General features: G+C 43.4%; 1 protein-coding gene across 3 annotated transcripts in view; it reads right to left on the bottom strand.

Moving 5' to 3' along the window:
* Window positions 1–13477, bottom strand: part of LOC140482697 (immunoglobulin kappa light chain-like) — a 42602-nt gene that overhangs the window by 3967 nt on the left and 25158 nt on the right. The window contains exons 3-7 of one of the 3 annotated variants that reach the window (XM_072580225.1): window positions 11475–11819; window positions 4496–4615; window positions 3547–3611; window positions 634–675; window positions 489–531 (exon numbers count right to left, since the gene is read on the bottom strand). In XM_072580225.1, the coding sequence (XP_072436326.1) occupies window positions 489–531; window positions 634–675; window positions 3547–3611; window positions 4496–4615; window positions 11475–11819 (615 nt within the window). Of the gene's footprint in view, window positions 1–413; window positions 532–633; window positions 676–3546; window positions 3612–4495; window positions 4616–11474; window positions 11820–13477 lie in introns of those variants that run through there. The other 2 variants (XM_072580224.1, XM_072580226.1) reach the window with 2 other exon arrangements.

Genomic DNA, 13477 nt, shown 5'->3' with positions numbered 1-13477 from the left:
TGACAATAAAAGACAATTTCAGTGAATGTCTGAGGTCTCAGGATTGAGTGAGCTGCGCCGAGAGTTCAGCATCATAAGCTGCAGTGAGCTTTAATACAGGTCCCTATGGTCACTGGGGCTGGTCAGTGTTATCACTCCCGGTCACAGTGATTGGTCATTGTGGTCACACCTCATCACACACTCTGGTCAGTGCGGTCACTCCTAGTTGCAGGAACTGGTCAGTGCAATCATTCTCAGTCAGTGGGACCGATTACAGTAACTGGTCACTGTGGGTGTGTGCACGTGTCTGTGTCTGTGTGTGTCAATGATATCTGAAAGGTGCATTTCCATACAGTGACACACGGCTCAAATGATGTCCTGCTCTCTGCTGCTTTATACAGTGCTGCTGTTCATTTCAGTGAAACTTCCCCACACTTTTCCTCATTGATACGGAATGTAACCGATCCACGAGCTTCTCCTGAGCTTTTGTTAGTGTTCCAGCAACATACCTTTAAGGTTGCTGTAAATAGATCGATCCATTGGCTGTAATGTCTAACAGAAAACAGAGAAATATTACAGACTGGGACTGAGTAGCGGATGCACAATGTAAGGATGTTTGTAATTTTCCCATATTTTAAAATTTAAAATTCTCACCGTGTACGTAGCATTGGAATCTTCTGGAAAATCTTGTGAGTTCTGGAACGAAATGCAAGAGTAGTGTTTAACACATTGTTAATGTTGGTTCCTGAGTTCCCTGGGATGATGCACCATCTTTAGTTGTTTCTTCAGCCAGGTACACATTGTACTTAAACCAGGGACAGCAATAAAGTCAGAGCCAAGCAGATTTATAACTGTACATGCAGAGAAACTGAAAGTGAAGGATATTCCCCAAATTGATAATATTCTGACTCAATCACATGGACTCTGGTGGAAGGAATCATACAGCTATAAAAATAAAATTCTGGGATGTGCATCAGATCTCAATCAGCTGAGGGGACGAGGAATTGTCTCAGAGCAGGTTTCATGCTCCCAGCCACAGGCTCAAACCGTGAAGGTATAAGGTCACCTTTCATGAGCTGAGGATGTGAAAGATTAGATTGGAAAGGTGCCCACTGTGGCCCTCGGCTTATCGAGTCCTGGATATCCATTTCAGCCATCAATGGGGATAAAAAGGATGATGTGGAGGGGCAGGAGGCCCTTGGTGAAATTGAAGTCTCCATTGCTCCTTGTTCCTCTTGGAGGAGGCGCCATTCCTCGGAAATGAGAGTATCCCCAAATAACACCTGCCCTTTCACCAAAGATGCAGTGATCTGCCATGATGCTATTGAATGGTAGAGCAGGCTAGAGGGGCTGAACGGCCTTCTCCTGTTCCTTATGGTTCCTTATGTTCTTCATAAACCCTCCATCCTGTTCTCTTGCCGGTGTGGGCTATTTTCTAAGCAGTGAATGTGTTCTGCAGCACATTCAGGATTCTCTTCAGGTTAACATGCAGGTTCAGTTGGCGGTTAGGAAGCCAAATGCAATGTTAATATTTATTTCAAGCAGGCTGGAAATGAACAATGGATAGAGGTGTAATGCTGAGTCTGTATAAGGCTGTGATCTATATGGACTTCAGTAAGGCTGTCAACAAGGTTCCCCATGGGAGACCAATTAGCAAGGTTAGATCTCATGGAATACAGGGAGAACTAGCCACTTGGATACAGAACTGGCTCAAAGGTAGAAGACAGAGGGTGGTGGTGAAGGGTTGTTTTTCAGACTGGAGGCCTGTGACCAGTGGAGTGCCACAAGGATCGGTGCGAGTCCTCTACTTTTTGTCATTTACATAAATGATTTGGATGCGAGCGTAAGAGGTACAGTTAGTAAGTTTGCAGATAGCACCAAAATTGGAGGTGTAGTGGACAGCGAAGAGGGTTACCTCAGATTACAACAGGATCTGGACCAGATTGGCCAATGGTCTGAGAAGTGGCAGATGGAGTTTAATTCAGATAAATGCGAGGTGCTGCATTTTGGGAAAGCAAATCTTAGCAGGATTTATACACTTAATGGTAAGGTCCTAGGGAATGTTGCTGAACAAAGAGATCTTGGAGTGCAGGTTCATGGCTTCTTGAAAGTGGAGTTGCAGGTAGATAGGATAGTGAAGAAGGCATTTGGTATGCTTTCCTTTATTGGTCAGAGTATTGAGTACAGGAGTTGGATGGTCACGTTGCTGCTGTACGGGACATTGGTTAGGCCACTGTTGGAATATTGCGCGCATTTCTGGTCTATTTCTTATTGGAAAGATGTTGTGAAACTTGAAAGGGTTCAGTAAAGATTTACAAGGATGTTGCCAGGGTTGGAGGATCTGAACTACAGGGAGAGGCTGAACAGGCTGGGGCTGTTTTTCGTGGAGCGTCGGAGGCTGAGGGGTGACCTTATAGAGGTTTACTTGCCTTATGAGGGGCATTGGTAGGATAAATGGACAAAGTCTTTTCCCTGGGGTCGGGGAGTCCAAAACTAGAGGGCATAGGTTTAGGGTGAGAGGGGAAAGATATCAAAGAGACCTAAGGGGCAACGTTTTCATGCAGAGGGTGGTACATTTATGGATAAGTATACAAGTTGCCCGAGGATGTGGTGGAGGCTGGTACAATTGCAACATTTAAGAGGCATTTGGATGGGTATATGAATAGGAAGAGTTTGGATGGAAATGGGCTGGGTGCTGGCAGGTCGGACTAGATTGGGTTGGGATATCTGGTCAGCATGGACGGGTTGGACCGAAGGGTCTGTTTCCATGCTGTACATCTGTATGACTCTGGTCAGACTGCATTTGGGATATTGTGAGCAGGTTTGGGCCCCATCTCTAAGAAATGAGCTAGTATTGGATGGTGTACAGAAGAGGTTTACATGAGTGACCTGGGGATGACGGGCTTGTCATCTTAGGAGAGGATGAGGACTCTGGGTCTGTACTCGCTGAAGTTGGGAAGAATAAGAGGATCTGATTGACACTCACAGAATAGTGAGAGGCCTGGATGGAGTGGGTGTGGAGAAAATGTTTCCACTAATTGGATAGACTAGGACCCAAGGACGTAGCCTCGGGGTGAAAGGACGACTCTTTTGAACTGAGATGGGGAGGAATTTACTAATCCAGAGCGTGGTGAATCTAGGGAACTTATTATCACAGAGCGATGAAGAGGCCAAGTCATTGGGTGTATTTAAGGTAAGCTGAGAGACATCTAAGAGATTTTCAATTACTAATGGGTTCAAGAGTTATGGAGAAAAAGGCAGGACTCTTTTATCTTTGTATACTTATCCACAATCGGTTCAGGCACCTTGGAGGTTTCGGTGGGTGTGGCTCTTGATGCTAAGGTAGGATAACTCTATTGCTCTCTTGTATTGCTTCACTACATCCTGTAGCTTTGAGTACAAGTGAAGGGGGTTGGGCTTTTAAAGTTGGGAAGTGATCAGTGTCATACCTCCCACTCCATCACACCAATCTGGCCCTCAGTGACAAAAGACTGGTCAGAACGTACCCCATCAGACTGAGCCTTCCCATCACAGAATCTAACATCCTCAAAAACCACCTGAACTCACCTGTGGCGTTCTCACATTTTCGTAGCCTGCAGTTGTGTCTGGATCATCAGCTGCTCCGGATTGTGCTGTGAAAGCAATGATCAGACACCCCGCGATCAGTTCCAGTCATTTTCACTACATTGATCTGCTGCCAAACAATCTCTCCATTCCCAGCTTACTGAACACTTTATTCTGGTCTTCCCTATTCTAGTCGGGCAGATGGGGGGAGAGCAGTAATGTTACTGTTCTACAGGAATCCAGAGGCCCAGGCTCTGGGAATTGGTTTCAGATTTGGTTCCAGTTTTGGATCTCTATTTGTATGTTTCTGAAGATAACTTGCAGCTTGATTTCTTTCCTCTCAGAGTGACTGTCACTGGACCCTGGTAGGTTTCTGTAAAGTTTCCTATATTTACACAGTAACACTGAATGGACTGGGAGATAGGACATCTCTGGGATAGAGTACCACTTCAGCATCTGTCACCTGACTACTACTGTTAATGTTATCTAATCCTCTCCACCACTCACTCATTACTGGGTGTTAGCTTGCTCAGATGGCTGGACGGCTGATTTCTGGTGCACATTGACACCAGCAGTTGAGGACATGATGTCAGACTCTCCTTCTCAAGCTGTCACCTCATCTGAGGCAAGTTGACCCTCAGTTTAGATCACCGAGTTATTTCTCTTTAATGAGAGAACAGCCCTACAGTTCAGTGGGATTATGATGTCTTTACCTGAATCTTATAAATCTAATGTGCAATGGTTTCTAACCCAGCAGAGCACCTGGTGAAATTTCAGTTCAACTTATCGTTAAAACAAGTTGTGGAATTGAATCCTAGTCTCAGTGCTGGTGACCATGAAACTGTCTTTAATTGTTGTAAATGCCTGTTTGGGAAGGAAACTGCCAACATTCCATGAATGAATCAAACAGGATCATCTACAATAATGAAGACAAAGTGAATGATTGACTCACATGTAGAGGACTGCTTTTTTCTCAGACATGTGTATCCAATGAATAAAATTAATCCAGTAATTCCAAACAGAGCTCCCAGAATGAACCACAAAAGTTTTGTCTTCCAAAGGTGAGTTATTTCTATGAAAAGAAATGACATGTTTAAGCTGTTAAATGGAACATCTGCTTGGTCAGAAGTGATGAGTGGTGGTCACCAGTGATTGGTGGTTGTGTGATCACTCTTTACACACATACACATGACAGCACCATTTATACTTCCCTGTAGAAGGCCCATGACGATGATGTACCTCACTGGGGAAGGGAGCTCAAAATCAAGTCCCAGTATTCCCAGGGCCTTTGTAATTTGATGAAAAAAGAAAAACTCTGAGCAGCAAAGTTCTAGTCCCCATCAAAATCATACACATCGTTTGTTTTATGGCATGCCGACGAGATGAGCATTCTCTGCTCACTACTTCAGGCAATGTTTCATGTGTTGCAGTAACATTTATTAAAACTGCAAACACCTTCTCACACAGTTTCTTTGGTTTAAAGCAATATCTTCTCCCATTTTTGGTCAACAGTCCACAAAATACATGCCTGAACCCTGAAGGAAGATGAAGCACCCTTTAAAACGAGGTGTTTGACCTCAAGAATGTCCTGTTCGAACAGGTAATCTCTAAGAGTGTGGTGCTGGAAAAAAAGCACAGCTGGTCAGGCAGCATCCGAGGAGCAGGAGAATCAATATTTGGGCATAAGCCCTTCAACAGGAATGAGGAACTGAGGAATAGCTTATGTCTGAAACATTGACTCTCCTGCTCCTTGGATGCTGCCTTACCAGCTGTGCTTTTCCAGCACCACACTCTTTGTCTCTGCTCTCCAACGTTTGCAGTCCTCATTTTCTCCGAGACATCAGGCTCCACAATCATCAGTTCCATCAGGAAAATTTGAGAGTTTTCTGATATGAGCAGAGGGCCAGGTTCCAATCTGGTGTTGACACCCACCCAAAAGCTCACGCTTCAGAAAGGCAGCAATGGACATCATTGGCTGAATTCAATTAGACATTGTATCGAGCCAAACACCATCAGAAGTGCAATGACAGTCCAGCAGGGGGTAATGGAAAGCTCTCAGTGTGTGTTCAGTTTGGCTGCTTGAGAAAATACTGTGTGCAAACAGCGCTTTCACTTGAAAACAGATTAGTTCCTGCAAAAGGCTCATGTCCAGAGAAGTGGAAGTCATTCAACAAGGAGGAGTTCAAAGAAACTGAAGATAAAGAACAAAAGGTGAAGCCTGCATCTGTGAAACAAGTCAAAGAGAGTCTGAACCATTAACTTGAAGGTGCAAAGCTTTGAAACAGGATGGAAACGTGACACAGCTGTTTCAATTCCGGGCTGACAGCTTGCCTCAGTTGAAGTCAGTGAGAGTCAGAAACATCTCCAAGGACCAAGAGGCAGAGATCCTCGGGAGTGAGGACTGATCACAGTGAAGATTACTCACAGTGAGTGACATTGCACTGAAGCATTATGTCTCCTGGACAATCAGCCTGTCTCATTGCTGAGCAGAAATGTAAATATGTGCCCAGGTCTCTGAGAGAGAGTGGGTCAGATACATCAGAATGAAGGTGGGAGAATGTCAGCAAGCATTTCAAAAGATAGTTAAAGATTTAGGTAAACTAAGGCAGGGGTATCACATTATTCAGTCAGAAGACACTAAACCAATTGGCTTATGCATTACCTGGAAAATTCCTCACCCTCTGAACGGAAAAGTAATCCCTCAGTTGGACACCATGATTGATAGTGGGGTCATACCATGGTAAAATTGCAGAGAGAATGGTTCTCAGCATTAATAACTGTTGTAAAGACAAATGGAGGACTGAGATTTTGTGTGGATCTCATTCAGGAGAACAACAGTGTTATGAGGACATCCTCATGTGTGGCAACATGAAGGGGGAACATAACCAAAGGCTGAGGAACGTGTCAACACACAACGGAATGCAGGCCCTACTCACTGGGTCATAGCCTGATGGAACTGTACAGCACAGAAACAGATCTTTTGGTCCGACTTGTTGATGCCGACCAGGTAGTCTAGATAAATCTAGTCCCATTTACCAGCATTTGGCCCAAATCCTTTTAAACACTTCCTCTTCTTACACTCATCCAGCTGCCTTTTAAATGTTGTAATTATAGCAGCCTCTACCTTGTTCAAGAAGGGGAGTCCTTGTTCAAGAAGGGGAGTAGGGATAATCCTAGTAACTATAGGCCAGTGAGTCTCACTTCTGTTGTGGGCAAAGTCTTAGAGAGAATTGTAAGGGATAGGATTTATGCACATCTGGATAAGAATAATGTGATCAAGGATAGTCAGCATGGTTTTGTGAAGGGCAGGTCGTGCCTCACAAACCTTATTGAATTCTTTGAGAAGGTGACTAAGGAGGTAGATGAGGGGAAAGCGGTAGATGTGGTATATATGGATTTTAGTAAGGCGTTTGATAAGGTCCCCCATGGTAGGCTACTGCAGAAAATACAGAGATATGGCATTGAGGGTGAGTTGGAGGTTTGGATTAGGAATTGGCTGGCTGGAAGAAGACAGAGGGTAGTAGTTGATGGCAAAGGTTCATCTTGGAGTGCCGTCACTAGCGGTGTTCCGCAAGGATCTGTTTTGGGACCATTGCTGTTTGTCATTTTTATAAATGACCTGGAGGAAGGGTTAGAAGGTTGGGTGAACAAGTTTGCGGATGATACGAAAGTCGGAGGAGTTGTAGACAGTGAGGAAGGATGTGGCAGGTTACAGCGGGATATAGAGAAGCTGCAGAGCTGGGCAGAAAGGTGGCAAATGGAGTTCAATGTAGGTAAGTGTGAGGTGATTCACTTTGGTAAGAGTAACAAAAAGATGGGATACTGGGCTAATGGTCGGATACTTGGTAGTGTGGAAGAGCAGAGGGATCTTGGTGTCCATGTACACAGATCTCTGAAAGTTGCCACCCAGGTAAATAGTGCAGTGAAGAAGGCATATGGCGTACTGGCTTTTATTGGTAGAGGAATTGAGTTCCGGAGTCCTGAGGTCATGCTGCAGTTGTATAAGACTATGGTGCGGCCGCATCTGGAATATTGTGTGCAGTTTTGGTCGCCATACTATAGGAAGGATGTGGAGGCACTGGAACGGGTGCAGAGGAAGTTTACCAGGATGTTGCCTGGTATGGTAGGAAGATCCTATGAGGAAAGGCTGAGGCACTTGGGGTTGTTTTCATTGGAGAAAAGAAAGTTTAGGGGTGACTTGATAGAGGTGTACAAGATGATTAGAGGGTTAGATAGGGTTGACAGTGAGAACCTTTTTCCACGTATGGAGTCAGCTATTACAAGGGGGCATAGCTTTAAATTAAGGGGGGGTAGATATAGGACTGATGTTAGGGGTAGGTTCTTCACTCAGCGAGTCGTAAGTTCATGGAATGCCCTGCCAGTAGCAGTGGTGGACTCTCCCTCTTTATGGGTATTTAAGCGGGCATTGGATAGGTATATGGAGGATAGTGGGTTAGTGTAGGTTAGGTGGGCTTTGATCGGCGCAACATCGAGGGCCGAAGGGCCTGTACTGCGCTGTATTCTTCTATGTTCTATGTTCTATGTTCTATTTCCTCTGGCAGCTCATTTCCATACACGCACCATGCTCTTCATGAAAGTGTTGCCCCTTAGGTCCCTTATAAATCTTTCCCTCTTATCTTAAACTTATGCCCTTGAGTTTTGGACACCCCACCCCAAGGAAAAGACCTTGACTATTCATCCTATCCATGCCCCTCATGATTGCTATAAGGTCATCCCTCAGCCTCCGACACACCAGGGAAATTAGCCCCAGCCTATTCAGCCACCCTCTTTAGCTCAAACCCTGCAGACTTGGCAACATCTTTGTAAATCTTTTCTGACCCTTTTAAGTTTCATTACATCATTGCTATAGGACAGAGACCAGATTTGCATGCAGTATTCCTAATGTGGCCTAACCAATGTCCTGTACAGCCGCACGCATGCTCCCAAATCCTATACTCTATGCACTGACCAGTAAAGGCAAGCATACCTAAACACCTTCTTGACTGTCCTATCTACATGTGATTCCACTTTTAAGGAACTATGAAACTGTATTCCAAGGTCTCTTTGTTCAGTTACACTCCCAGGACATTCCCATGAAGTGGAGAAGTCCTGCCCTGATTTGTCTTTCCAAAATGCAGCACCTTACATTTCTCTAAATTAAACTGCATCTCTAAATTAAACTCTCTTGGGCCTATTGACCCATTTGATCGAGAACCTTTTGTACTCTGAGCTAAACTTCTTCACTGTCCATTAGACCTCCAATTTTGTCATCTTCAAAATTACTAACCATGCCTCCTCTCTTCACATCCAAATCATTTATACAAATGATGAAAAGCAGTGGGCCCAGCACTGATCCTTGTGGCACACCACTGGTCACTGTGCTTGAAATAAGGAAATGGCAGGTGATGACATTCTAAGCTAGCATTTTCCAAGAACTAGGATTCATGGTGTATCAAAGGAAGACAAGGTCTATCAGTGAATTTCCAGCACTGATGTCCGTAAGTAAGTTAGAATGCTTTTGAGGCATGGTGAATCAGTGAGAAAATTAATCTATAACTCAGCTTGTCTTACTCAAACCATAATGGAGCTTGAGATGATATGTTGCGGCTCTCCAAGACTTGTGAGGCAACGTTTAGAATACTGCGTATGATTCTTTTCATGCTGCTATGGGAAGGATGTTGTGCAGAAACCATTTACAAGAATGTTGTCACACTGGAGAGTTTGAGTTTTAAGAAGAAGCTGCATAATTTAGGAACTGAGGTGCAACCTTTTGTTGTAGAGGGCGCTGCGTATATGCAATGAGAGCCAGAGGAAGTAGTAGAGGCTTTGAAATGTTACTTTGAAAAGGCATTTGGATAGCTACTTGGATAGGAAAGGTTTAAAGGGACATAGGTGAAACACAGGCATCTGACAGTAGTTCAGTTTTGGATACCTGGTCAGCGTGGACAAGTTAGAATGAAGGGACTTTATCATTGCGGTCTGACGGTTCGACTCTTTAGTACTGAAGTAAGGAACAGACTGCAGCTTTTGAAGTATTTATGTAAAGCTACTCTGTCCTGATGTTTTAGTGCATTCCAATCTGCGCTTTTTCATTTTTGTAGCTGTGGATACATTGTCCACAGGATTAAAAGTTATTCCTTCTCCAAGTACCAACATAAAAACCAGATTATCTTATGTCAAGAGCTTTGTTGTGCATTGAACACTGTTACACAATCATTGAGGCAGGAACATTGGCAGGTCCATAGGGGTGTAAACGTTTCGCAGATTACATTGTGGGAGTGAAATTTCAGGTCAAGATTGATCATGAGTTATTGGGTTTGAAAAGCATGACAAAGATGCTACTGTGCAGACAGTGTTTCAGGATTACACTGATCAGATATGACAGTGGTATAGCCTGTGTTCCAGATGAGGGACAAACAACGGCAGGTATACTCCCAAAACAGTAGTGGATCAAGCAAAAAGATTCCTTTCTTGTGAAAGAAATCAAGGTATTGTCTACAGCAAGAAATGCCAATACATCAGACAACACTGTCTGCAAGTGATCATAACATATAGTTGAGCAAGCCAAGTTATGGAAAGGTACCTCAAACAGAAACAGCATTTGACAAGGAGTGGAATATGTGTTGATTTGAAATAATAGAATGGTTGTGCCAAAGGCACTGAAAAGGGAAGTCCTACAGAATATCCACTGGACACACTGAAGAGCCATAAAGTGTAGAGCAAGATCAAGGTAATTAGTCTGGTGACTGAGCATTTTGAATTAAAAAGAGGGTGACATTTCATCAGAGCCAAGGATTTCATCAGGATTTCTAGAAATAAGGCTATCAATGATTCCATCTGAGGTTAGAGGACAGATGTATTTAGTCCTGGTCAAGTTTGAGTTTGCAGCATTGTAAGTTCCCCAGTCAAATGATGAAATGGTTTCCCTGGAGCTGATTTTGAGTTTCATTGAAACAGTGTTTGAGGTTGTGGTCAGAGTGGGAGTGAGAATTAAAATGAGAGTGAGTGGAAGCACAGCACTGATTGAGGATATGAGCCTCCACAGCACCTGTCTGATCCTCTGCAGCATCTCCCACGTCTCGCTGACTAGCATTGAAGGTAACAATGTGCTTCATTAGTGGAACCTTTTTGTCAATAGATCTCCCCCAGTTTCCTCACAAACCTCTCTCCCCCTCACTGACACCTCTGGTGCCTTATGAAAACCCACAAGCTGGATGAAGTGACCTGTGCTCCCTCTCCTTTCTGGACTCCACAATGATCCACTTGGTGCTGCCCCTTCATCAGGGTGCTCCGTATAGAGCAGCATTCTTGAGCAAGGTCCTCCAACAGGACATCCTTCAGATTAAGGAGATGGAGACTATGAGATGTCACTGACACAAATTTCCCCTTGTGTCAAAGGTCATCTGTCAAATGGCTGTCTTGGAGCTCCCACACTGAGAGTGAGCCTTGCTGAACAGGATGAGAACCAGCCAAAGTCCCTGAAGCAGCTCGCTCCCTCCCTCAGGGGGCTTCAGCCTAAAGCCCACTGTCCCCCATGAGTGGAGAAACATAGACTAGCCTGCCCCTTCCCGAGGAGTGTCCCCACGACAGACAAACAGACTCACCACAACCACATTAAGCAAATCAGGAGGGGATAGCTGGGGTCTGGAGATTTTCATTTGCCAAGTGATAAATTGCACTGTTCCACCAACAATTAGCCAATAAGAAATATTTTCCCCTTGAGTACTAAGTGAAATTTACAATTGCTGATTTGATATATTATAAGCAATGTGAAATTCAAGTGAAAAAAAGGTTGTTGTTGGCATTTTGAAAATCAGTTTGAGGCAAAAGTTAAAATTGTGAAATGAATACTGTACAATGATCCCCCTTTCCCAGCCTGTCCATCACCCACACAATCAGCGATCAGTTCGTATCATGTAAAGAGAACTTACCTGTTACACATAGCTGGATTCCTGTCCCACTGATATTTCCACATACTTCACAGTGATAAACCCCAGTGTCATTGGGCTGCACATTTGTGATGGTTAGAATGAAGCTGTTACTGGAAGAGTCTCTGGAAGACTGGAATCGCTCAGGGAATCCTAATATCCGATGTGTCATGTTCATCACATCATGTATTAAAGCCCAGTCCATACTATTCCCTGCTTGCTCCCGCACCCAGGAAACTTCTGTCTGTGTTACTGCGGCATTCCTCATGGTGCACTGTAAATGGGCAGTCTGACCCTTGGTGACACTTTCCAGGCTCTGAGACTGGAGAAGGACTGCGGGATTTGAACCTTGAAGAGAAAATGTATGAATAAATTAAAATTAGTCTGAAGCCTGTTAGATATCTCAAACACTTCATAAAAACAAATCAGTTTATGTTATCTTTAGTAGTATCTCGCCCGATTATCAAGCAGCCTAATCTGGAAGACTCGAGGATTATTTTAATTTGAAAATTAAGATGCAATGTTCAGCTGCCTCTGCCATTTCCTCCTCAGGCACAAACTTGTTGCTTCTCCCTCCTTGATTACTGCAGAATCCTCCCAGTCTTCTCCCCACATTGCCTTCCTATTTCCTAATGACTCAGTCCCTGTTTATTTCTTCTCCAACACTCTCCTTGAACTAGTGGTTTCTTCAAACCCACTGTCATCAAAACCCTCCTCAAACAACTCCTCCAGATCCATTTGTGCTCCTTGCTACTGCTGACCCTTCATCTAATCTCTAGTCCTCATGCTATCAAAATGATCTGTTCAAATCTATCCAGTCCAGCTCCCAGCTCAAATATTTGAGCTTGGATCATGCTCATCTATTTCTGGTGTCTCTCGCTGGCTTTCAATTCACTGAATTGATTTTCTGGCCTCAAATTTCAATCTCTGCAGTGCTTTGACTCACCCAATCTCTCCAGCCTCATCCAGATCTAAAATCCAGAGTTCTTTCCTGTACAACGCTCTATTCTCTCCCACTTCCGAACTCCTCAATGGTACTAAAGTCTCTAGCTGCCTGATGCTCTTCTTTCCAACCAGTTCCCTTACTTAGATTTCTCTCCAACTTTCAAATATTATTAAACCCAACATTTTGACCAACATGACTGTTATTTCTTCTCATGTTTGATATATTGCCTCTGTTGGATTTTGCCCAATATCTATTTTTGTAAAACACTTTAAGAACAATTTTGTTGTTAATGGTGTTATGAAGTTGAAGGTGTGTACTGTATCTTTAAGAGAGAATGACTGCTGTTTTGCCCTGAGAGTCTTACAAGCACCTGTGGTATGATGTGAAGCTTGTCTGTTAATTAAAGAGACTCAGAGTGTACTTGAATGTTGAAAATATGTAACATTTAGCTGTGAAATGGATACCTGAGTTGGTTGCTGTTTTGACAAGAACTCAAATTTAACCAATCAGTTTAAATTATGCCCAAGGATACTGAAACCCAACCGACATTGAATTTATTGTTTTGCAACCTCAAACCAATGAGACGTTCCGATGTTGGGGATATAAAAAAGCCAGGCATTTTGAAAATCAGACAGAGCAACTGCTATCAACATAGATCCAAGAAATTAAGGAACACACTCTATCAAAGGTACCTTTTTCATCGGAAGCATGTTTGCAGTGAAAAGAAAGAAGTTGGCACAGGGAGATCTTCAGCTGAAAGAAGAAAGACACCGAAGTCATCAGCTGCTGTGTGGTTTCGAAATTAAGTTGATGTAATTTTAATAAGTGTTTTATCGGAACAGTATATTGTTATGGAATTGGAGGCAGGTAATAAGCAGATAAGATAAAGAGGGTTAGAGTTGTGAATAGTTGTTTAATGTTCACTTTTAGTATTAAAGAATAAACTGATATTATTTTCTTTAAATACTGGAATTTGGGAGCTCTCTGTCACTCATATTTTAACAGATTACATGACAAGTTAAGCTTTTCTGGCTGTTTGGTTTAATTAACAGACAAGCTT

Source organism: Chiloscyllium punctatum, chromosome 11 (genome assembly GCF_047496795.1).
Source record: "Chiloscyllium punctatum isolate Juve2018m chromosome 11, sChiPun1.3, whole genome shotgun sequence".
Classification (NCBI taxonomy): Eukaryota; Metazoa; Chordata; class Chondrichthyes; order Orectolobiformes; family Hemiscylliidae; genus Chiloscyllium; species Chiloscyllium punctatum.
This window is presented reverse-complemented; position numbering and strand designations above follow the sequence as displayed.